We start from the raw sequence: 23,874 nt of genomic DNA, 5'->3' as shown, positions 1-23,874 counted from the left end.
ACAAACTGGCAAATTCCCGCTCAAAAGGCAGTATTTCACGTGCTACATTTGGAACTGTCAAAATGCCGGTTTGTTTTCCACGTGTGTTTATGTTGTTTTTGAAGATCCCTCGTGCACCACGTTCGTCGTATCGTTTGTTTAACTTACATTTGATCTGTAAAACATGTTTGACGGTATGCTTTACATTGCAGGTAATCTTGACCTATAATCAATCTGATATCGTTCATTTCCAGATGCGGAAAGTTCCGACGAAGAGTCCCCGGTTCCGGACGCCGATTCTTGTAGCAGTAAAGAACTGATAGTTTTGTTTCAGCACAATATATCGGCCAGTTCCGAAGTAGCTGCATCGCTGAAACGCACCTGTGGCCTACACCTTTCGCAGTCAAACGATTCTAGCTCACTAGCCGTGGGATTGTCTCGCAAGGAATTGCAATTGTATCACGTGCGTGACACCGGTGAACTAGCTCTTGCTAATGGAACACTCGGCCAGTACAAAAGTAGGATTCGTGGTGTTCGATTTTTCAACTCCGATTCCAACAGCCTTATCTGCTGTACGGAAGGAGGGGACATTCTTATGTACGATGTACGATCCGGAAAGGAGGTGCACCGTTTCGAAGGTATCTTTATTCGATCGAGTGATTTGGAATGAGTATTTTAATGGCTTACTTTTTTTTCTGCGTCCAGATACTTCGGAGGGATTGAAGAAAAGCATGACCTCATGTGATATCAACCAGAACGATCGGGTGCTGTGTGCGTCGACTGAAGTGCAGAAAAATGGAGATAGTTTTTTGCTTTTCTTCGATGTGCGGGAACGCAAGAACCTCGGCTGCTATTGGGAGTGTCACAGTGACGACATCACAAATGTGCGGTTTCATCCGACCAATCCAGATCGCTTTGCAAGTGCAAGCGTTGACGGACTTATCAATGTGTTCGATATTTCGAAACCAACCGAGGACGATGCGATGGAGTATTGCTTCAATGTGGAAACATCGATCGACTCCATCAACTGGCATAAAGATCCTACCGGTCGAGATCTGGTGGCCTGCATTACGACGACCAACGATCTACATTTGTACGATGTAGAAAGTCAGGACAGTGTGGCCATGTTTGATCGAGAAAGAATTACCCAAGCCATGCGTCGTACGTCGGCGATCGATTGCAATGTTGTTGGGACGCATAATTATGGCAATGGGAGCTTCTTTGTTCTTTGTGGGTCAAACTATAACAAAGGGTATGTGCTAGGTGTATTAAATAAAAGCTACAATATAACATAGACGAAAAAATTCTATTTTTCAGCTCTGAATGTCTTCGAACGCTGAGATACGATAACAAATGTCTCCTGCCGGATCGATCGTTCAGCGGCAACAGGCAGATAGTTCGCGCAAGTGTTTACAATGACCAGGTATGTAATATCGATGTCTGCTTTTTTGTGTTTGATCTTGTTTAAGTACCTCTATACCTACCATTCATTGGTCGGCCACTTGAACGCCCCCATCCTTATCATTGGGTTGCTTATCTGTATGTATCTTTTTTAATGGTTTTTCCTCCCATCAAACTATAGGCTCAGTATCTGATTGCCACGGGCGAAAGCGGCTTGATAACGCTATGGAATTGTCAGAACGGACCGGAACCGAGCATCAATAGCGCGAGCAAAAGTATGAAGCAAAAGTTACACGTTAGTCACCGCGCTAAACCGTACTAGCATCGTTTTGAATACTACGGGTAAAAACTGAAAACAACGACATAAAGAAACAATAAAAAAGTTACTAAAATTGTATTTTAAACGGTTTATATATGTTCGATCATTGGTCGTTGTCTGTAAATTGATCTAGTCTGATTTGGGTGTTTCTATCGTGCTTGTGTTTGTCATAACTGATTGATCCTAATTGATTCGATTGCTTCCAAACGTAGGCAGAAGAAATTCGACTGCCCCGATAGTCTTGTGTTTGTCATGGGTAGCAAAACCAGCATTATAACCAACGAGCAGCTTGAAGAATACGTTGAGCTAACGTATTTGAACAAGTCAGAAATAATATACATTTTGCAGAAATGTCTCGCTCTAGACGGAGCACGGGATTTTTCCTTTACGAAACGGTTCCCCGAGCCAGATGTGGTCGATTTGTTTCCACAATTAAAGGTAAGCCATAAGCCAAAAGCTCGCAATATCTTAAAAAAGGTGATAAATTTGTGCATTTTATTACCTCTCTTCTAGCACAATCCTTTTCGCGATCGCTTGTTGTATGTGTTTTCTTCGGAAAACGATGATCGATTTTCCTTCGAAGATCTCCTTGATTTGTTCAGCGTACTTTCCGACAAATGTCCTCTAGCGGTTAAAGCAACGTGGGCATTTCAACTCTACGGTGGGTAGTTTTTCTTTCGTGAGTATGCCATTTTTGATTTTTTAACACTTAAAATGTTGTTCTGCTAGATTTTGATAACGATAATTTAATAACAAAAGAGGACATTCTGATGCTGTGCGACCGGTTAACGAAGCACGAATCACTTGAAGACAATGAAAAACAGAATATCGCGGATTTGGTAAGACTTTTAGACACTAAATATTTACGCAACGAGAAAATTTACTTCACGTCGCGGTATTTCTTGCAGCTTCTTAAGGAAATAGATCTTCAAAATAATGGTAATATAGCAGAGATAGAGTTTGTGCACGCTATGAGCAAAATGCCGGAATTCCATCAAACATTTTCGTGTCGTATCTGAGAGAAACATAAAATTGCGAAAAAGGCTGGTTAATATTAAAATAAAACTTGTATAAAAATTACAGTTAAAACTGTGAAGTAAATATTTTCGCTTAAGAAATGTATTCGCTTTATTCCTTACATCAATACACAATGTAGAAGAGTTACATTTTTGAGGATAATCAGAGGTTCCGCAATTTTGTTTGTAATGTTGGGAAAGACGCTAAATTCTAGTTTTTGTATGCGGGCAATGAAGCGCTTAGTATGGTCTAGGCGGAGGACCACCGCGCATCATACCGGGTGGCGGACCTCGCATCGGTGGTGGAGCTCCCCGGCCCATCCCTGCCATTGGATTGAGACCAGCGCCTGGCATCATACCTGGCGGAGGACCTCCCGGAATCATTGGACGCATCTGTGGTGGGGCGGACACTTGCTGACCCCGACCGACCGGTGCCATATGCTGCTGCGAAGGACCACCAACACCGCGTACCGGTCCCTGCAGCCCAGCCGGAACACCGGCAATGTTGGCGGGCATGCCTCGACCCGTCACACGTCCCATGCCTGGACCACCGGCACCACCCGGAATCGGTACTCGCGGAAGACCCTCTTCCGGTGGCGGGGGACCTTCAATGGTCAGCGACACAATGTTCCCGCCACGTAACAACACGAAACCCAGGACACGCTTTTCCTCTCGCTCTGGCAGTTTGGTATTTTTCGGTTTGATCTTTCTGAACTCTTCGCAATCTCCCAGGATGAGGTTCATGTGTTTGTCGAAGGCCTTGAATGTTCCGATGAAAGTACGTGAGTCTTGCAAAACGATTCGCACCCTGTAGTTCAGGAGCTGAATCATTTTATTATTTTTGCCGATCGTCTGGGAAGAATAAGAAAATGTTCCGGTATTCCATTAAAAATAGTCTTCGGCGTATCCATTTTGACGAAGACGCCATAACCTGGCATTGCCCAGAGGATGCCGCTTGTTGTTGGTTGTATTGGCGCTTTTAAGGAGCGATATACTTACCATTTTGGCAAAAAATTAGTGCCTGAGCACACACGGAAGAGAACTATAGATGTTTTTGACGCCTTTTAACCCGATTTAATGATGAATGTTGAATTTTACCTGGAGAAACAAAAACTTCTCAAACCGCATCAAATTGTGAGCGTTTAGTTTTGACGTTTCGATTAGTGTTGGCAGAATCGGGACTCGGAAGATTCGAAGATTCGATCCCTAGAGGGATTCTAAAGATTCGAATCCCATTTGACGGATTCTAAAGATTCGAATCCCTTTTGACGGATTCTAAAGATTCGAATCCCTTTTGACGGATTCTAAAGATTTGATTTGTTTGGGACTCGAATCTGTTTTGATTTGTTTGGGATTCTAATCTGATTTGATTTGTTTAGGACTCGAATCTGTTTTGATTTGTTTGGGACTCGATTTGATTCGATTCTGACTTGATCCTAAACTGTTTGAATCGACTCACAATGATTTGAGTCGAATTAGTCACATAACTAGTCGATCTAGAGACAATGTAATTGATTTAAATTTACTCAAATCGAACGTTGGGTAGAATGAGCGTTTAGTTTTGACGTTTCGATCGCTTTATGACAGTTGAAAGTAATGGCGGTCTAGGAAAAGAGAACATGGAAGGTTACTAGAGAGAAGGTAACAACGAAGAGCTGAGACGGTCGCATTTTGCACATTGTCCTCCACTTTTTATTTTTCTTTTGAAAATTCATCTGACTTACTTTTCATGACAAAATTAAGAGATATCATGGTCATACATTGAACCAAACCAGACTAACATTCCTACATACATATAAGTTGGGTTGATTAGAATCCTATACTACTAGTTCAGTTTGAAAAACTGTTTGTGTCCTCGACCATTAGGAATTTGGCCCTTGTTTCGCAGCTGACGAACTGCTTCCCTCAAATACTTAGGCTGGATTGCACCAGTTTCCCCAGATCGTTCCATCATATCCAGTGCCTCTTCAACTACTTCTCCTACAAACACCTTCGCTATACCAGACATCGCGATGACTACATTCTGCGACACGGAGCAGCCGGTAATTGTTTGCATCAGTCTTTTAACGGCAGCCTTGGGAAATGCAGCTCGACGGTACATCTCGTACCGGTCAAGCTGTTCTTCGGTAAAGTTTGATACAAGGACCCTGAAAAGACACGGGAAAGAATAAAAAAAAATTACTCTCTGTACAACCAGTAGTCGAATGCTGCAGTCGTTGCAGTTGACCGCTGATTGCTTACTGCATTTTTTCACGTTCTTCTTCTTCAAGTTCGCGTTTGCTCTTGCTTTCCTTACGCTTCTCGCGGTCTCGTTCCTTTTGTTCTTTGACGACCACGGTGTTATCATGCCCCATTTCAGGCATTATAATATCCTCGAATTCCGTTTTGAGGGCACGATTCGACGGACCTTCGTTGCCCGAAGAATCCTGCCTGCTGGTAGAGGGTGGCTCGAATAAATCATCCTCCGATGAAAGCAGCGACTGAAGATCTTTCTTGTTATCCGGCGGCATATTATCGTCGGAGCTGCTGGGTTCCAGAATGTTTTCCATTGTAGTAAATTCGAACTGAATGCAGGACGCACTACAAGACGATAGAATCGCGCAAAACGAGTTTGTTTGTTTACGTTTTGTTTACGAGCTGTTTGACAAACTTATTTTCCAAGATTACTACAGCACGGTAGTCCCCGATCGATGAACCCTTTTTATTTCATACATTTGCTTATAATTGCTATCACTTCGCATTTTGTTTAAAATATATCTATGTTGCCAAGAATAGACAAAGGATAAAATCCAAGTTTGAACAGTTTCAATATTTTACTCCAAAAATGCACAGCTGTTCAACAACCTTTTCTTCGCTGACAGTTCACAATAGGAAGTCGTTTTAATGGGAGGTAATGTTTTTTCGTACACTTAACATAGGGTTCTCTTTCTTGCAGCTGTAGTATGACGTCAGTAGTGCTGCGCTAGCATACGCGGGTCGTCACAAATTGCACAACCCTCTGTTACGACCGTGCATTGGAGGCACAATTTACAAAGAAATTTCAGCGCGTACGTAAATACTTTTCTCTCAGAACCAAAACCGAATTATCGTCGCGCGATCCCGTTAGGGAAGTGGTGCTGTGTTGTGCTGCTCGCTGGTTGCGTTAACCATCATCGCCTTCTAAAGCATCGGCAGTTCATGCTGGATATTCGCGTAGCTCTGGGGGCAAACATCGAAGCTGCGCCAGTCGAGTACAGTGCAGAATCGAAAGGTGAAAGAGAATCCGTGTTAATCAGCCCACATTTTCATGTGTAATAAAAATCGTTGGGGGAAGAGGATACCTGGTGGAAAAATGCCTCCTCTTTCTACTGCGGGAAAAGGTTCTTGCATAATAATAATACTAGAAGAACATGGCTCGCGCAAAAGTGTGTTTCCGTGTACCGTGAAGATTCCGCACAGGGAGTGATGAGTGCGGGATTTGGTGGAAGTAATTCTTTCACTTTTGCGTGACGTGATGTTTGCGTTGATTATTTATTTTGCTTCAAGTGCGTATGTTGTCACCAGCCTCGATCCGAATCGTTTCGTGATGTTGTGTGCGCCAACGGTGGAAACGGGGTAGCCTTGGTGGCGAAGGGGGAGTATGCTTGTTTGCAGTATTGACGAAAGTTTCGAAGGTCGCACTTGACAATATTTACAGGGCTCAGGGGAGGAGGTGGAAAACATGACCGAGGAGAGAAGCCACATTGCAACCCTTCTCCCCGCGAAGCAGTGAGCCCTTTTGCATATGATGATGCAGTTTTGTCGTTTTTCCTTTGCCGTTACATAAAAATATTCCTCACCCACCTTCCATGAGAAAATCAGTACTGTTTTTTCGCTCCTCTTGTGGAAGGTGACGCTTGTGGTCGTCGTATTTCGCCGAGCGAGTGCCACTCCAGACTCGTTGACCTCTTTCTAACCCCTTTTACTGCTGTGTACAGTAGATTCTTCTTGATTCCACCTTCCCAGCGCTGATTCAGCCAATGTAATGTGGTCTACCTAGTGCGAAGCTTTTCCGCTTCACTAGGTGGCACCATACGGAGGAGATGCAAGCCACACCAAGAACGGGGAGGGCAACGGGCGCGCTGAGAATTATGAAAAAAAAGATCGAAACACTGTACATGCAAGTAGGGTTATTGTTACGTTCTTTATGTTTTGCTTCTACTTGCGAAGCGGGTTTACCGTTCGCCATCGTTAGTATGCGCTGTAAATCACAAAGAGTTTTTTTTCCACTTTTTCGAAATAGACAACCGATCATAGGAAACGGTGACAAACGAAGGTGGAATTGAAGAACCACTGCTGATACACAAGAAACGCATGTTTATAGATCTAAGCTCTCCGTGGACTTTTTAGATATGAAAACAATCCTTCCCTTTTTTGGCAAATGTAACGTACCAGACACAATGCTGACGGTCTAACACCAGACAACAACATCAGCTTGATCTAATTATACGTCTCGTTCCTCGTACCTTTGTAGGCTGTCTGCGGTAGTGAAGATATAGTGCCAGTCTTCCGGTGCAGCAGAACAAGTAAAGTACGGTAGCAGCGGACAGTCCACATCCCCTTTCCCGGAAACGCAAGGGAAGCCCCACCTCCCGCACCAATATCACCATCAAAATCGAACAGGAACAAGCGGTCGGCTACATCATAGATAGTGGCGCCCATCATGACAGCGACTGATAACACGGTTCGCTTCAGCGATCATACGCTCGATAAGGCGACGAAGGCGAAAGTCACACTGGAGAACTACTACAGCAACCTGATCACACAGCACGGCGAGAGGAAACAGCGGCAGGCGAAGCTGGAGGCGTCGCTGAAGGATGAAACGCTCTCCGAGTCGCAGCGCCAGGAGAAGCGCATGCAGCATGCCCAGAAGGAAACAGAGTTTCTGCGCCTGAAACGGTCCCGCCTGGGGGTAGAGGACTTTGAGGCACTGAAGGTGATCGGTCGCGGTGCGTTCGGCGAGGTGCGGTTGGTGCAGAAGAAGGACACCGGTCACGTGTACGCGATGAAGGTGCTGCGAAAGGCGGACATGCTCGAGAAGGAACAGGTGGCCCATGTGCGGGCGGAGCGAGACGTGCTGGTCGAGGCGGACCATCAGTGGGTGGTGAAGATGTACTACAGTTTTCAGGTGGGTTTTGGTAATGGTAATGGGGTGGTATATTTTTTGAATGCACTTTAGTGATACGATCGCTTTCCACAGGACTCGGTAAATTTGTATTTGATTATGGAATTCCTGCCTGGCGGCGACATGATGACGTTGCTAATGAAAAAGGACACCCTGTCAGAGGAGTGCACACAGTTCTATATCGTCGAGACGGCCCTAGCGATCGATTCGATCCATCGTCTCGGTTTCATCCATCGCGATATCAAGCCAGACAACCTACTGCTCGATGCGCGCGGCCACCTGAAGCTGTCCGACTTTGGCCTCTGTACCGGTCTGAAGAAGTCACACCGTACCGACTTCTATCGCGATCTGTCGCAGGCGAAACCGTCCGACTTCATCGGCACGTGCGCTAGCCCGATGGACTCGAAGCGAAGGGCCGAAAGCTGGAAGCGCAATCGGCGGGCGCTGGCGTACAGTACGGTGGGCACACCGGACTACATAGCACCGGAGGTGTTCTTGCAGACGGGCTACGGTCCGGCCTGTGACTGGTGGTCGCTCGGTGTAATCATGTACGAGATGCTGATGGGCTATCCACCGTTCTGCTCGGACAACCCGCAGGATACGTACCGAAAAGTGATGAACTGGCGGGAGACACTCATCTTCCCGCCCGAGACGCCCATCTCGGAGGAGGCACGTGATACGATAGTGAAGTTTTGCTGTGAAGCTGAAAGAAGGTATGAATATGATAAAGATTGTTTTTCTTGCTGAGATGTTTTAAATTAAGCGATTTGTGCTATTGTTCAATTCGGTGATAAAAAGCATTCATTAATCAACACTAGTGTCCATTAGTTTGGAATGTTGCCAGAATGCTTTTTAGCGATTTTTCGGCTGCTCTTTTACAAATGCTACAAATTCATCATTTTAAAGGATTGTTATTTCCGTAAATGGCTACTTTTTAGTATACTCATTGACTATCTTTTGGCGTGGGCTTAAAGCTTTGGGGCTTATTTTTTTTAGAAATTTTCGGACTTTTTCAGTAGTGTTGTGCCTTATGAATATTTAGGTGAGATTCATTAATATGAATTTTTCACCAAAAGGGAGGGGGACTCTCCTCGCTTTTTTGTGCTTTTTTGGGCTCTACTTTTCTGTTATTTTAACATTAATGAATGCCTGGGATTCATGAATCTCTCATTAAAAGATTCAAGCATCTCCAAAACGAAGCAAAGAGACATTCAGATTCAGGAATCTAGTTCTGAAGATTTATATTGCTGATTTATTATCATATTGTTCTTATTCAGAGAATATTAACTAGCTTTTAGCAACTGCTCGTCGAATGTACTAGTTACGATAAAAAAAAACAATAATTATATTACTTGCCTTATAGACTCGGTTCGCAGCGTGGAATTGAGGATCTGAAGCTAGTGCAATTCTTCCGCGGGGTCGACTGGGAGCACATACGAGAGCGACCGGCAGCGATTCCCGTGGAGGTGCGTTCCATCGATGACACATCGAACTTTGACGATTTCCCGGACGTGGCACTAGAGATACGTAAGTGTGATCCGCGGACTACTATCGTGTGTCTCCAAGAAGGCTTAGTGTTTTTATTTCTTTTTCTTCCCCCCCATACACACTCACACAGCTGCACATCCACAGCCGGAAGGGGAAGTGCTTAAGGATTGGGTCTTCATCAACTACACCTTCCGGAGGTTCGAAAGCCTTACCCAGCGCGGTACACCGACGAAAAAGTGAGCTGTGAGCGTGCGATAGAAACAGATCTATATTAGTGCGAGCGAAAAGAAACGGGATTAGCGAAAGGAAAGCAAGTATCACAGGCAGTGGCCAGGAGCAGCGGGCACCACCGTGATCGATTTGGGGGCTTGCAAGACTGGTTGCTACTACCCCTAATGTCTATATAGTGACCACGCTGCGTTGCCAGCGATAACTTTAGGTCGATTTCAAACATGTTGTCGCTCCTTGTCCTCGGTTTCTTACCCACTATGACACCACGTCTCCCCTGACCGATGGTTGTTCTTATGAAGATCAGTTAGGCAGGCATCATCAATTGCCTGCATACCGCTAGGAAGAGATACGTCAGCATTAGCAAAACAAAAATTGTCGACTGAGAACCGGAGTATCAGCCCAGAAACGAGCAACCGAACGGCAAAACAAACACCCCGAATCGGTAACAGAGGTAATTCTGAATGAGAGTAGCAATGGACTGGTTGCTGTGTGCAATAAAAACTAAACAAAACAAAAATCCTTTAACATAATGTGAAATAGAGAAGCATGGATAGATCCATATAAGTAAATAGATACAAAGATAATAAAATATAGAACGTTCTGAAATCGGCAGCGGCTAAAATCAAGCTTTGCACGACGACGTAAGCTTTGTGGGAGAAGACAAATTTGTGACAGGAACAGCAACGCAGGGATCATCCCTACGTCACAGCCTCCCCCTTCGTATAGCAAACCGAACAAATTTGACCATCCGTTGAAAGCAGGAAGATTTTTTTTGGGGTGTCAAAAGAAGTAAAACAACAAACCAAAAAAGGATTTCCTTTCACAAAGGGTTGTTCTTCTCGTTCATTTTTGCCAACTCGTAGCCTCTTGCTTTATAGGTTTATTTGTTCTTCCTCATGTACCAAGTACTCTATTAGGCTTGTTAGTTTCTTATGTATTAGTTAAACTTAGAAAGAGGCAAAAAAACACATACGCATTAATATTTAGGTTCACTTTCGCCAACGAACGGGAATCGGTGAGCGGCAGCAAGGGACCGTCCAGAGAAAGAGCAAAGAGGAAACAGGGATCTAGGGGAAGCGAGAGCAGGATATGGTAGCTTCATTTCAGCATTTAGGAGAACTGTTTCGGAAAGTCCTAGGTCGGTAGGTGGATTTCCTTTCGTTAAGTTATTATATTTGTTTGTTTTTTAGATGAAAAAGATGAAGAAAAGTGGCTTACAAAAGTTAAGGACCGGAGGGACGGGAGTAGCATGCGTTTGAAAGAGTGATAGGATCGACAAAATAATTAATAAAAGCAAACAAATCGCTAGTTTGAGGCAGCAAAAAACCGTTAAAAGTGTACAAACACTACTAAAACATCCTCAGTTCGAATTTCCTCAGACTATTTAAGTTGTGTAGCGAGGCACAGTTGAATAGAAGTAACAATTTTTTCAATCCAATCTCAATGCCAACACAATATTTTTTTCATGAAATGATTTTAACAATACTTTGACAATTTTCCTTTAAAAAAATCTAACCTTTATCAGAGTGTCTAGGTTGTTTCCCCTTTCCTACTCGAACACGAGAAACACTGCGGCATACGATGATATGCCAGGAGCCGATAGTATTAATTAGACTATTATGAAGTATGATGATGTATTGTATTGTATTGCATTGTTTTTTTTTATTATTATTATTCGTTCACAAAAAATGACAGCGTGTCGACAGCGACAGGAGTTAGAAATGTTCTTCTAAGAGGCTCGCGCCTGCACGCAGATGATATAATAATGATAATAAAACGGCATGGTGTCTTAATAACAACCATATATGATGCATTGAAGCTAGTGTTGCAATGACCCCTCCCGCAATAGAACGTACTTGCTAGGGAAACCGAATGTTGATTTTCATTCTATCCTATGGTTTAAACTCGGAGTGTAGTAGTTTACTGAAAGCGAGACAACGGTTAAGCTTTACTGTTGCGGCCCGAAGACAACAAACCGTATACCGTTTTGTAAATAGTGTCCGACATGCATTACCACCTCTATCATTGTGCGCCTCGTTTGAGATATAGATGTTAATTCTGCTAAGTTGGCCCGTTCTTTTTTTTGCCACCCTTACATGACCGGTAATAAATCCAAACAAATGCGCTTCAAACTCTTACAACATCGTGTTCTCTCAATTTTTTTGTTTGGGTACTTCACAATGAGACTTAATTTACCTGATTAACTTTTTCTCTCTTTTCAGATCGTATGTAGAATTATAAAAAAGATTTTGCTTTAAATTTATAACAAAATTATACTCCTTTCAAGTGAAATTGTGATTTGAGCGATTATACTCCCGAAGTAAAAATCTTGCCTCATACCCTCTAAATCGCCATATCTTTCTGTGGTTCGTTAGAATGTAATGAGTGACTTGCTTAGCAATTCAAACTGCACGGTAGACTGGTAGATAAAGATAACAAACCTGCAGTAATGCAATGAAACAATCTGCGACAATGTTGGAAATGATAACCTGATTTGTTAACAATTATACATCACACAGATAAGCTATAGTTGTAGATCATATTTCATATTCATATTTAATCATATTTAACTAAACTATAGCTGAAAAATATAATATCATTTTATTCATATTGATAGATAAAATAATATCGTTGGGGGAAATATTGGGGCAACCTTTTTAATGAGACGTCACCAGTCATGTCCAACAGGTGAAATGCAACCGTTACAGGAGAGTTGTTGGAATTTTTAGTAATAGAAGTATTATACAAAATATGTCCATTCCCTTTTTTAAAAAAGTTATACACTATTTAAATAATTTAAATAATTGGGAACAAATAACAGGTTTGCATGCAATCGTTTACTCATTTAGTTGATAAAATAATCCATACGGATTATATTATTGTATGTTTATTGACTAACCTTTTCTAATATGTAACATTTGAATATGTTTATACAATTTATTCAACTTAAATTAAAATTTATAATGTTTCAGATATTCGTCGTTGTTAAAAAAGGCATGTTCCATTTAAGAGTTAACGTGATGGCTCGCTCAACGTTGTTGATACTGCGAGAGACTGGGAAGATAAGCCACGGCGGAGGAACAGGAAATGTGACGGTTCATCTTTATGATATCATCAACGATAGCTTGAGTTAGTTGAAATAAGTAGATTTGAGTTCTGTATCACACCGAAAGGTGGGCGTGCAGTTGAAAGCTTTCCTTGAACGAGTAGTAGTCAATTTAAAAATGTAAATCCATATGATTTTCCTTTTTCTCCCACAGCTGATACAATTTTCAATTTAGTAAACCCCGAGCTAAGTTCTGTTAACTTGAATGGAGTTGTGTTTCATTTTTCTTCTTGTATGTTACAACTTGGCGTAATCCAGCCTTTACCATAAGCTTCCGAGCTTTTCCGTGCTCTTTCTCTCTATCTTGTGCTCTTTCTCCCAGTTTATCTCCCCAAATCGCCCCGAGTTTCGCGAGTCTCTCACGAGCTTTCCACCCTCATCGAAGCACCCCACAGAAAACAACCCCACCGAGCCGCTTACAACTCGCGGATGCTCCACGGCAGTGTATTTTGGAACGCGCTTCGGTCAGTGTGTCGCGTGCGGCATCGGGTTACGGTACGTTTTCCGCTACTGGAAGGTTCTGTTATTCGCGATCGAGCACGGAGCCCGTTTCGCGGTTTTGCCACGCCAAGAAAGACAGAAAAACGGTGCCGAAGTGAGCAGGAGAGTGAGAGAGAAAGGGCGACACAGAGCGAGAGTAAAGGTGAAAAGCGTTCGCCACCAAAATCATCATCACGGGAAAACCCGTCACACAGTTTCCGACTGGCACACAGATCGGTTCCGGTACAGCTGCGTCGAGGGCTTCCAGCTGGCTGCGGAAAACGCGAAAAAGTGATTAATTGTTCGCTGGAAGTGCTCCCAACAGTAAAGGCAAGTAGGTTTACTGCTGCTCCCCGTGTGCGTGCGGCTAACTGGAGTCGTAGCACATTGCGTGTGTTTGGATATCAGCTTCCGAAAGCAACAAACGGTGGAACGGGAATCAGGGAGAGGAAGCATACGGTGACCTGTTGTACGAAAGTTATGCCCACGGGGGACCATTTCGACGAAGTTTCCACGCCAATTCGTTTATTTTCCTTTCCTAAATTACCTTCAGCTCCCGTATGGGACGGGTGAACAACTTCGGTAATAGTAGTAGGAAACATTATTGTTAGAAGCATTTTCAAGGTAACTTTTACTAAAATCAAGTTCAAGAAATTGATTTTCCATGCCACGAGTTGGTTGTGAAAGCGACAGTTAATGAACCAACATTACGCCCCCCATTACGAATCCTGACCATCCTCTGAATAAAGAGTCAGAAGGGAAACTCTCCTGGCGAGAGTAATTTTCCTCGATTCAAATTTTATCTTTTTGCTAGTGTGTTTGTCAGCGAGTGCGTGTGTGTCTCCAATGAGTAATGTTTATTTGTGCATTAAATACCTTTAATGGAACTTTTTATCGTCTTGCTTCAACAAGTTGCACAAGAAATTGGTGTAATGTGAACCTGATCCTCTGCACGCGTTTTTTATCCATGTTATTTGTTCCATCATGTTGAAAGTGCATTTTTCACTCGGAGGTGATTGTACCCTGGAAGCGTTGAGGAAAGTTTTCCATTAGCGACCATTTTTCCTGTTATTTTCAATTTCCTCCAAGGCACGAAATAAGTTTGTTGGAGTTTTCCACCACCGAGACCTTACCATCATTAATAATCATTAACATCGTTAGCATCGTTGTGCCGTTGTGGGAGAATAAAGTTTCTAACCATATGGAAAATAAGGTGGTCCCCAGATGGTCTCCCCTATGCGCTGCGTGTCCCTACTGCCCTCGCCATTGTCGAGCCAACTGCATTTCGCGATTTCTGATGCCGTTTCTTCTGCTTCTGATGCTGCGGAAGGTCAAATCGTGTGGATAAGCAGTCGCTTTTCATTCGCATAAAGCCTGGAAGAAAAAGGCACCGATTGTTGTGCGTCTTTCCGGACGGGGTAACAGGGCCACGGATGTTATTTCTTTGAAAGAGAAAAAAAGCTCTTGTGCACTATTGCTTGTGCGAGCTCACATGCTTGTAATGAACTGCCCTGCCCAACGATATTGCTTCCCATCGTTTTTTGTTATGCAAAGACGGCACGATTTGTGTCCCCTTTGCAAACCGCCAATTTGTCTCCGTCTTGGAGGGTCGAGTGTTTGCGAGTCAGCGTAAATGTGCCAACATGTTGGATAGAGGCAGTTTAATGGTAAAAGGGCTTTGTTGTGTTGCCAGCAGAAGAACATAGCAGACGATAAGTAGGTGGAATTAATTTGTAATTTGTACACAAATCAGTTATCTTTTCTGATGTGCATACTGGGGGTGTTGTTTTACAACCTTTTTGGCATATTTATTTTACAATTTGTAAAATATAATTTAAAAAAAATCCGGAAATGTTGATGTTAGTCTAACAAGTTGAATTAAATTGAACGTCGTGCAAATGTCGAATATCTGCGTTATAAAATATTTAAACTACGTAATTTTACAACCTAATTACAAATTTTGATGAATTCTATGTTTATGACTTAAAGCAAGGTTATTAAAGTTGAATGAAAAGAACAATTAGCATTTAATTGAACAAGAACATCATGTATCAATAACAGTATTTTGCACACACAAAAGTTCAATAAAGTGATATTTTATTCCCGAATTGTGTTGGTCTAGTTGAGTCCATATTTTTCACAAATGTTGCCCCATAACCGTAGTAATTATGTGGAGAGCCTCATTTCCTTCGTGCACCATAAAACAACCATTAAGCTGGTCCTCGAGTGAAGTAGAATTGTTTCTCAAATCCTTTCGGTACTTAACTCTAAGCGTCCAGCGCTTCATCTAATATACGCATTCCAGGAATGCCTCATCTTTCTGGTGTAGGGTGGGATGAAAACGAAAGTCCGGACAGAGTGTCCCATTCTAAAAGTCCTCGACGAATCCGGCGAATCGTGCCGATAGAGACATTACGTGGCGACATGCTTGCACGCTTTGCGTGAGAAGAACGAGGCAAATATGATGTGACAATGGCGAACAAAACCATTGGTGGTAAGAAAAATCAATAAAAACATGGTTTTAATGTTTTTTTTTCACTTTTCCCATTGACCTCCACTGCTGTGGATAAGAATATTTTTCATGTTCGTCGAGTAACGAAGGCGTGAAGTTGGCGGTAGGTTTGAATAAATTAATACCGGTACTGAACCCTCTGAATAATGAACACCTCACTTGTTTTGGTATTTGCCTTCATTTGCAAACATTCCGTGTGAATCGCGGCGGAAGAGGAGTTCGTCTCGGTTGGTTTGTTGAGTTAACATTCAATGAATTTCTAAATTTCCTTTGAATCTCTTGTTCAAGAGTTGAATGCTATGGATTCCTCACCATTTGCTTCATGTACTGTGTGCTTTTTGTTTTATTCATAAAAATCGTAAATTGATTTTTTATCCTCCTCTGCATATGTGCACTTCTTGAAGTGGATGCAAAATTAGTAGACACATCTGCTAAATCAAATTCTAGAATTTGTTTGAAATAAACTTCCAGTGCTTTAAACGTAGATAATGGACCAAGTATTTTTGAACATGTTTGTTTTGAAACGCTTTTCTTCAGGTTTTTAAAATTCTTTGTAATCATTGTGTTTTGTTTTTTTTTTAATTTAAGCTAAATATAAGCTTTCAAGCACCACCCCATAAATATGCTTGTAATAAATCGAGGAAGATCCATCTCTAGAGATCTTTCGAGAGATCGATCGCATCGTGAAATTCAACCAAATTGAGCCACACATTGTCACAACAAGAAGCGGTTTCGAATTGAGATGTCTGACAGAAAAATGAGCGACTGACGCGGATTGAAATGGCGAAAGCGACTTAATTTGTTTCACGCCTCACAATGAGCACTATCTGCCGTCAAGGTTGCGGACTCGCCAAAGAAAACTCCGGCCTCACTTCTTGAGGTCATGCTCCGCTTTTAAAAAAACCGCAACTTTCTCACAAATGTTTTGCCGATTCGCGTGTGATCATAAGCTGTAAAGTTTGATTCCAGAACAAAAACGTCCACACATTCGAACCATGTAGAAACCAACGCCCACCGGGGAAGGTCATGGTGGAACGAATAGAGAAGAGTGAAAAAACAGATGCACTGCGAATTCACAACACGTGACGTTCCTCTTGAATGTGATGTTATCGGAAGGTTATTTTAAAACGGCCCGTTACGGAAGAACCTAATCAGGGCGCTGTTGAGTGGCATGGCTTGAGCTTAGAAGATACTCTTTACTTGCAAAAGAGGCCCGAATGATACGGTTGGCCGCACTTGAGTCAGGCCGCGTGCCGGTGCGTGCCAAGGTCGCTTTCCAAAGACGCTTTTTGATTTGTAGTCATTTTCGATGCCATACGCGTTTTTAGCTATGAAATAAAAAGGATGTCAGTTATGCCTGAAGATGACGAGCATAGATAAAGTGTGCATTTGAGGAAAGTTATTTGAAGATTTAACATGTGATTGCTATCTAGTTGAGCAACGAAGGCAATAATAATTTTCAAATCTTTTCAACATTGTCTTCTTCGTGGGCAGATCAGCTAAATTGAGCAGTTTGACGATGAATCGTCGCCGTTCGATCTGTGTATTCTATGGAATAAAGATAATTTCACGATGAAGCTCTGTGATTATTCCAAATAAAATGCCCATCCTTTAGAACGCACACGATTATCAATACCCTTTCCCACTTCAAATAAAATCATCTGTGCTTATCGTATGTCTTGATCATCATGGAACACACTTCAATTCCATTACGATGGCAACAAAACTCTGAACGAAGCGAAATTATGTCGTATTTCACCGAAGAAGTGACGATTTGTACGACCAAGTTGTAAATGTTTATCGATAAGCGAAGTGAGTCAATTGTATCATGTCTAGACCATCTGGCGCGAAAAAGAGTCTGTCAAGTTTAGTTCACTATCTAATTCTACCGACGGAGCTTGTGATATAATTTATGTTTAACTAGTATTATTTTTTCTATATAACTAGCTTTTACATTACATAGGAATGGAAGTATTGAGACAGTTGTTGTAACTTAAAAACATACAGAATTTTGAAGGTCGCATTTTTAAATAAAATTCCGATGCTTTGCGAAATTAAAGAAAATAGTTTAGTCCCGTTAGTTAGTCCTGTTTAATAGTTTATCCCTGTTTGAATAATTAAGCTATTAGGAGTAGAAAAAGGAAAATAATAAAATAACACAACGATTTAAATAGTTGAGAACAATGTTTGGCACATGATTTAAAATTAAGCAAAATATATCCAAAAATAAAGCCAAATATCTCCGCCCGTTGTACTATGTACTACAGTTAAACAAACACCAAGTGCAAAAAATAGTGAGTGAAGCAAAAATCGTTATTTCCACACAAAAACTTTATCTGATTGTTCCACTTGAAGCGGGAACACGTCATCGGTCAGGCTATTTGCTAGTTCCAAGGCTATGACTAACTCTTTGCTTTCTTCAAATTAATTTGTTCAATGTAATCTGAAGCGATACAACCACGTTCTAGCTGATTGTAGGAAATTTTATGGTGCGTTATTTGGACTCATTAAGCTATGATTCATTTCAATTGTTTCAAGATACCATCGTGTTGCATTTCTTGAAATTCAATACAATCTAGCGCTTAAATTCTGCTTTACGCTATCATTACATAAAACATCGTTTTGTTAGTGAATATGACTGCCATCGAAGGAGGGACTTTGCGGCGCAAAAGTGGATGCCATCAGCATTCCACTATGAGTGATGCGGAGAAGCCATCAGGCAATATTCACGATTCGCGAAGACTGAACGAGGCTGACCACGTGTCTTGAACATGTCCTCTATCATTACAGCTCACCCACGTGGCACTGGGCACCCTCGGTTAGCAGGATGGATAACAGCCCGCCGCCACCGTCGGCCCTGAACAACTTTCGCATCATCTACCTGGTGACGCAGCTCGTCGGCATCACGATCATCATCCTCGTCAGCTGCTGGATCGGCATCCATCTCGATGGGCTCGCCTGGTCCTCCAAGCCGTCCGTGCAGTTCAACTGGCATCCGCTGCTGATGTCCGTCGGCATGATTTTCCTCTACGGAAACTGTAAGTGGGCAGGATGTGGCCGCCTATCGAATCGTCAGCATGTACATTTCGACTCCGTATGTGTGTTTTGTTTTGCAGCCATTCTGATATACCGCGGATTCCGGTACGCTCGCAAGAAGCCGCTCAAGATAACGCACGCCACCATCCACGGGGCGGCCTTCATTTTCACCGTCGTGGCGCTGGTGGCCGTCTTCGACTCGCACAATCTTGCCAAACCGTCAGCGATTCCGAATATGTACACGCTGCACTCGTGGGTCGGATTGACGGCGGTGCTGCTCTTCTCGCTGCAGGTAGGAAACTGAATAGGCCGATTATTATTCATTACATTTGAGAGGAAATGTTAAAGGACGCATCACATGTTTTGATACGCCAATTAAAAATTTAATATTTAAGAGTTACAAGTCCATGTGTTTGTACTAGCAAACAAAATGGGAAATCGTCATCGTGATGATACACAAGGTGCTTGACGATTTTTTGCAGCAAATTTCAGAAAATTATTTTTCATTTGGTCACAACGGAAAGGATATTGTACTGGGTTTCGGAAAAAATAGCTAATATGTAGAAAACATAACGATATCAACACAAGAGTGTTTGTCCGGTGAAAGTGACGGAGAGATCAGTACACAGGGCCAAGCTTAAACATGTCGCGTGTCCCCTTAAACTTTGAAATCGTTAAACCTCCCTAGGCACTGTTTATCCAATCAAGGCATCGTTGGATAATAGGGTATTTTGAACTTCATCCACGAATTATCAAATTGAAGATCGGTTGGTTTTGCTTTTTATAGATACAGATAACGTGTTAAGAACCAAAACAAACCGGTCTTCACAATCTCTCTGACAATTTCTAATTACGTTTAAAGATAATCGATCACTGTTATCGATTTTTTATCGAAGTTTTACGATACTCAGATAAATCTTACGGTACTCTAATAACGTAAGGAATGGCTAGTGTTTGACATTCAAGTGTGTGCTACATGCGTTTGGGCTTGCCCTAATTATAAATATTTTTTGAAAGCTGTTCATTCCTACACATTAATCTAATCGATATCTAGCACAAAGAGCTTTCAATTACTGTCGAATTAACCTGAATATTGTTACCTACGCATGAGAAATAATTTTCCTACATTTACTGTAAAGATTCGTCACGCACGCTTACACTTAAATTATTTGTTGCCGAGATGCGGAACTTCTGTTTTGAAATTTTAAAAAATCTATTAATGAAGGAATTGAATTGCGAATTATATTATTTCAACTCTACAAAACATAGGTTTGTCTTTTCATTTTACAAATGCTACAAATATAATTTATGAAGATTCTTCTAATCTTGACATAGAAGCTAGAACAGCTGATATTGCATATCTTCTAACAAATTTCTTTCTCTTTTGAGTGAACATGTTTTCTTTGGATGTCAATTAATTTTTTCTCCTCCTTCTAAAAAACTAATAACAGCTCATTGCAATCGATTTCTTTTTCTTTACGACTAAATCAAAACTTCAAAAAGATAGTCAAATGCACTAAACAAATGTTAGGTTTGAATACTTAAGTTTTTGTGGTTTAGTAAATTTTTTAAATTATTTCAGTCACCTGTACCAAAACAAAAAAAAATACTTATAAGATGAAAAGTCCTTAGTACTGATATGTCATTTTCGTTCTTTTTATCTTGCAGTACGTGTTCGGCTTTGCGGCATATCTTTTCCCCGGGGTACGCGAACAACTGCGGGCGTCCTACATGCCAGTTCACGTATTTTTCGGAGTGGCCGGATTCGTGCTGGCCATAGCCGCGGCACTCCTGGGACTGCTTGAAAAGGCCATCTTCTCCGTGTAAGTACATAACCACGTTTCGAATCACGAACGAGCTTTTCAACTGCCTCTTCCATTCTCTCCGCAGACCGAACTACTCCACTCTGCCCCCGCAAGCCATCCTAATCAACACGCTCGGATTGCTCTACATCGTGTACGGTGGTCTCGTTGTGTTTCTGGTGACGGAACGACAGTACAAACGATATCCTCTGCCCGAGGACGTGATGCTTCTAACGCACAGCGCCAGCGTTGGCTCCTCGTAAGCACAAACGATATGGATCCTTCCGAAAATCATTGCCCAAGCCTGTTTTGAACCTGGTGTTAGAGTGAAAGAGAGACGTGAAAACTAGAGAAACCCGGAAGGATACTGAAAGTAACCCAGCATAAGCAGCATAGTATTGATCGATCGCGTGGTGCATTTTGAGGAACGAAACGTGAAACAGCGGGTCGCTCCTATTCTATTGAGTGTGTATTATTAACCTGTACTTTAGGGTTGGATGTTTGAGTTACATGAAAAGCGATCTGTATATATTATTCTATTTATCGAAGTATGGTACACAGTCAACCGAAAGATTCCCGAGGTCTCGTGGAATTGATTCTACTACAAAGTAATTCACTAACTGAAAGTTGGTGCTCTGTTTAGTCTGGCAGAAAGAGTAGGAATCCTTCCACTGGGCCTAAGTTGCTTTAAATATTGTAAATCTATACATACAATAAATCGTATCGAGAACATAAATATCGACAAAAGGTCCAATTGACTGAAAAATTGACTAAAAAATGACTTAATTGAGAAGCTGGGCAGATCGAAAGGTTATTCGCATACAAAAGAATTATTTTATTTAGCCTTCGTTTGAACATTGCCATCAGTAAATTAAAAATATATCCTTAGCATTCAATGAATCGACGTAAAAAGGTTTGTCACCTGCTTTGTGGTCACGTTTGTGGTTAAACCATTTGCCGGAGTGATATTTAATATTAGGCACACTTCCCACCGTAGGTTAGTCACATCGATCCTCTGCCGTTCGGTAGACCATGTCCAACATTTGACGAGCTAACCGCAACACCGATGGAGAGGTTGAAGTCGGTGCGTAGAAACTAGTCCAGCCCTGCTCGTTCGCTGGAGAAATGGTGAAGCCTTCCTGATCGAGTGAATCTTCATCCTCACTGCCGGTGCGCATGTCGGAAATTCGCCTTGCGTCCACGCACAGCGGAACTAGCTCGATGCTATGCTCCGGGAAAATGCCCAGCTCGAACAAATATTCGTACAACGTTTGTGAAGCCTTGGACAGTGCGTTGGTCATGATGAGGAAGCTGGCTCGATTGGGTACCACGTCGGCCGCCTCTTGAAGGGAACTGTACCGAAACGGGCTGAACCAGTGGAAAAAGTTATCGTATGTCCACAGCAGCAGACAACAGTCGAGACCAACGACGAATAATGCCGTACAGGATGCGAGAAAGTAGTTGACGAGCTCCTCAAAGTGTTTCCGTTGACGGTGACCTATAGCAGTTGTTCTACACGCTATACTGTATGGGCCAATCGATAATGACGGCTCGTTTCGATCACGCAGAAACGTCGCCATTTTCTCGGCAGCAGTCCAGGTGCTAGCCGATCTCTTGTAGAACCCATTCAGTGTTTTATTGTCCCAGGAACGTGGCTTAGGTTGCGTTGGTCCTACACGTTCGAGAACGTTGAGTCCAATCTCCAACGAGCGTTCTAAATTCGGTCCAATCAGGCAGATGTTTCCGTGCAGAATAGCTTCGTGGGGGTCTATCAGCCGCATACCGACGCAACGTTTCATCTTCCAAACGATACGGACAACATCGTTCTCCTCAACCGAGTGAAGTCTCATATTCGTGAGGAAATACTTCGATTGTTCCGTGCAACCGAACGTCTCCTGAACGAAGTCCACCATCAGCCGGTGGCAGCTAAAGAACATCAGTGTTGGTCTTCCCTGCAGGTTCATGGTGTAGAAGTAAAAACCTTCCTGTACTCGCCGGATCAGAAAGTAGTTCGTATCGCAGGTCCAAACTGCAGCCTTTCCACGCTTAATTCGAGCCAACGCCTGATGGACACCTAGGCGAGCCTTTTTAGAACTTTGCCGGGCTGTGGGTATGAAACGGCCTTTGACCAGCGGACTGCTAGAGAGATGGATGTGGTACAGTTTATCCTCCCTTCGAATGGGAAGGGCCGTTTTCAGGTTTGTTGCGGCGATGGTGGACTCCAGCTCCGCTACTTCAGTAAATGTTTCGGGCGTCCATTTCGATGGTGGTTTCAGGAATGTGAAGAGGTAAACTACGCAGAGATGTTTCAAAATGTCGTCACTGAAAACGTTTAAATGGAGAACCGTTATACATTCGAGCAATTCAATGAAATACCAGCGATACTTACGTATTATTGTAGGATTTGTTGTACGCAGCTGACCCAGCCAGAATGCCTATTTGTGGCGTTTCGGAAAGGTTACGATATTGTAACTGAACCGTTTTGAATTCTTTTTTATCAGCATTATCTTCGGTTTATTTTAAGCAAAGGGAAAATCTATATTAGAAAAGTTATAACCATCTCCAAACATTGATCCTGAGAACATACCACTTTCAGCTGAAAATTTAACCTGCGCACCGTGACTTTCTTTCGAAACATTCTTGAAGCGCCGGTTACTTTCAACCAATTTTTCACTATCTGGAAGGTGACTCATAATTTTATTATTTTCGATTTTTATAGTGTATTTTCACTACTGAAATTTTGTGGTACAATGCCAAAGATTTTAGCACTTGATGTGGATAAACAATTTTCCAAGCCTGCCATGATCAAATATGTTTAGTTGTATTGATATATTTAGAGCTAAAAGTGCTCAGCGTTGAAGCATAAAGCTTTAGCATAATTTTTAAGTATAAATAATGAACGGAGGCAATTACAATAATATAAAAAGAACAATAAAATAAACATTATATTTAGAGTTTTTAAAGTCCGTTGTATAATTTTCGCGCCAGAATAAAAAAGTTCCATGTTTGACTTTGAAATAATTCACTGCAAAACTCGTTTGAAATGTTTCACATATATCGAATTTTAGATGACTTTAGAAAACGGTTAAAATCGATTTTCTACAGTTAAAAATCGTAATTAAATTTTTTACTTACCCTTGTGATTCGGATGGACATTTTGTAGATGTTTTACATCTTATCTGTGGCTATGGAACAAGGCTATAGACATTGAATCGAACAAAAGGGTCATAATTAATGCCAATTGTATGGAATGTTTAGATCATTAATTATGCTTTAAATAAGAATGCAATCGAGAAAAAAATAAATAAAATTTTTGTTTGTGTATACTCCCACAAGACCATTTTTGTTTTGTAAAAGTGAA

General features: G+C 42.0%; 7 protein-coding genes across 7 annotated transcripts; 4 read left to right on the top strand and 3 right to left on the bottom strand.

The window, feature by feature from the left end:
• The first annotated feature begins 22 nt into the window (after positions 1-22).
• LOC131262916 (WD repeat-containing protein 89) lies at positions 23-1,768 on the top strand. The gene is made up of 5 exons (XM_058265013.1): positions 23-173; positions 234-617; positions 685-1,231; positions 1,297-1,402; positions 1,562-1,768. The coding sequence occupies exons 1-5, from the start codon at positions 164-166 to the stop codon at positions 1,700-1,702; spliced, it is 1,188 nt and encodes a 395-aa protein (XP_058120996.1). The 5' UTR covers positions 23-163; the 3' UTR covers positions 1,703-1,768.
• Positions 1,769-1,951: 183 nt separating this feature from the next.
• LOC131262711 (calcium and integrin-binding family member 2-like) lies at positions 1,952-2,802 on the top strand. The gene is made up of 4 exons (XM_058264772.1): positions 1,952-2,137; positions 2,213-2,360; positions 2,429-2,538; positions 2,608-2,802. The coding sequence occupies exons 1-4, from the start codon at positions 1,952-1,954 to the stop codon at positions 2,716-2,718; spliced, it is 555 nt and encodes a 184-aa protein (XP_058120755.1). The 3' UTR covers positions 2,719-2,802.
• Positions 2,785-3,867, bottom strand: LOC131262710 (small nuclear ribonucleoprotein-associated protein B). Its single transcript, XM_058264771.1, has 2 exons — positions 3,715-3,867; positions 2,785-3,567 (listed from the first exon to the last, which is right to left on the bottom strand). Exons 1-2 carry the CDS (start codon positions 3,715-3,717, stop codon positions 2,956-2,958), a joined length of 615 nt encoding a protein of 204 aa, XP_058120754.1. The 5' UTR covers positions 3,718-3,867; the 3' UTR covers positions 2,785-2,955.
• Positions 3,868-4,387: 520 nt separating this feature from the next.
• LOC131263645 (transcription initiation factor TFIID subunit 11) lies at positions 4,388-5,430 on the bottom strand. Its single transcript, XM_058265877.1, has 2 exons — positions 4,957-5,430; positions 4,388-4,862 (listed from the first exon to the last, which is right to left on the bottom strand). The coding sequence occupies exons 1-2, from the start codon at positions 5,262-5,264 to the stop codon at positions 4,541-4,543; spliced, it is 630 nt and encodes a 209-aa protein (XP_058121860.1). The 5' UTR covers positions 5,265-5,430; the 3' UTR covers positions 4,388-4,540.
• A 323-nt stretch (positions 5,431-5,753) lies between these two features.
• LOC131266974 (serine/threonine-protein kinase tricornered) lies at positions 5,754-11,381 on the top strand. The gene is made up of 5 exons (XM_058269684.1): positions 5,754-5,965; positions 7,208-7,861; positions 7,934-8,571; positions 9,222-9,385; positions 9,477-11,381. The coding sequence occupies exons 2-5, from the start codon at positions 7,397-7,399 to the stop codon at positions 9,584-9,586; spliced, it is 1,377 nt and encodes a 458-aa protein (XP_058125667.1). The 5' UTR covers positions 5,754-5,965; positions 7,208-7,396; the 3' UTR covers positions 9,587-11,381.
• Positions 11,382-18,502: 7,121 nt separating this feature from the next.
• On the top strand, positions 18,503-21,258 carry LOC131263416 (plasma membrane ascorbate-dependent reductase CYBRD1). The gene is made up of 4 exons (XM_058265613.1): positions 18,503-18,713; positions 18,792-19,003; positions 20,380-20,534; positions 20,602-21,258. Exons 1-4 carry the CDS (start codon positions 18,503-18,505, stop codon positions 20,774-20,776), a joined length of 753 nt encoding a protein of 250 aa, XP_058121596.1. The 3' UTR covers positions 20,777-21,258.
• A 253-nt stretch (positions 21,259-21,511) lies between these two features.
• On the bottom strand, positions 21,512-23,669 carry LOC131264783 (uncharacterized). Its single transcript, XM_058267050.1, has 3 exons — positions 23,649-23,669; positions 22,903-22,985; positions 21,512-22,835 (listed from the first exon to the last, which is right to left on the bottom strand). Exons 1-3 carry the CDS (start codon positions 23,667-23,669, stop codon positions 21,512-21,514), a joined length of 1,428 nt encoding a protein of 475 aa, XP_058123033.1.
• Between the last annotated feature and the right edge of the window lie 205 nt (positions 23,670-23,874).

This window comes from Anopheles coustani, chromosome 2, assembly GCF_943734705.1.
Source record: "Anopheles coustani chromosome 2, idAnoCousDA_361_x.2, whole genome shotgun sequence".
Classification (NCBI taxonomy): Eukaryota; Metazoa; Arthropoda; class Insecta; order Diptera; family Culicidae; genus Anopheles; species Anopheles coustani.
The sequence above is the reverse complement of the archived record's forward strand: the minus strand, read 5'-3'. Positions and strand labels throughout refer to the sequence as shown.

Coding starts and splice junctions, on each gene's coding strand:
- LOC131262916 (XM_058265013.1), top strand. Junction 618..684: donor GGAGGTGCACCGTTTCGAAG/GTATCTTTATTC, acceptor TTCTGCGTCCAG/ATACTTCGGAGGGATTGAAG. Junction 1,232..1,296: donor GGGTCAAACTATAACAAAGG/GTATGTGCTAGG, acceptor TCTATTTTTCAG/CTCTGAATGTCTTCGAACGC.
- LOC131262711 (XM_058264772.1), top strand. CDS start 1,952: ATGGGTAGCAAAACCAGCATTATAACCAACGAGCAGCTTGAAGAATAC. Junction 2,361..2,428: donor GTGGGCATTTCAACTCTACG/GTGGGTAGTTTT, acceptor TTGTTCTGCTAG/ATTTTGATAACGATAATTTA. Junction 2,539..2,607: donor AACAGAATATCGCGGATTTG/GTAAGACTTTTA, acceptor TATTTCTTGCAG/CTTCTTAAGGAAATAGATCT.
- LOC131263645 (XM_058265877.1), bottom strand. CDS start 5,264: ATGGAAAACATTCTGGAACCCAGCAGCTCCGACGATAATATGCCGCCG. Junction 4,863..4,956: donor GAAGAACGTGAAAAAATGCA/GTAAGCAATCAG, acceptor GTGTCTTTTCAG/GGTCCTTGTATCAAACTTTA.
- LOC131266974 (XM_058269684.1), top strand. CDS start 7,397: ATGACAGCGACTGATAACACGGTTCGCTTCAGCGATCATACGCTCGAT. Junction 7,862..7,933: donor AGATGTACTACAGTTTTCAG/GTGGGTTTTGGT, acceptor CGCTTTCCACAG/GACTCGGTAAATTTGTATTT. Junction 9,386..9,476: donor GGACGTGGCACTAGAGATAC/GTAAGTGTGATC, acceptor ACACTCACACAG/CTGCACATCCACAGCCGGAA.
- LOC131263416 (XM_058265613.1), top strand. CDS start 18,503: ATGGATAACAGCCCGCCGCCACCGTCGGCCCTGAACAACTTTCGCATC. Junction 19,004..20,379: donor TGCTGCTCTTCTCGCTGCAG/GTAGGAAACTGA, acceptor TTTATCTTGCAG/TACGTGTTCGGCTTTGCGGC. Junction 20,535..20,601: donor GAAAAGGCCATCTTCTCCGT/GTAAGTACATAA, acceptor TTCTCTCCGCAG/ACCGAACTACTCCACTCTGC.
- LOC131264783 (XM_058267050.1), bottom strand. CDS start 23,669: ATGTCCATCCGAATCACAAGG. Junction 22,986..23,648: donor TGTCCATCCGAATCACAAGG/GTAAGTAAAAAA, acceptor AAAACGGTTCAG/TTACAATATCGTAACCTTTC. Junction 22,836..22,902: donor AACAAATCCTACAATAATAC/GTAAGTATCGCT, acceptor AAACGTTTTCAG/TGACGACATTTTGAAACATC.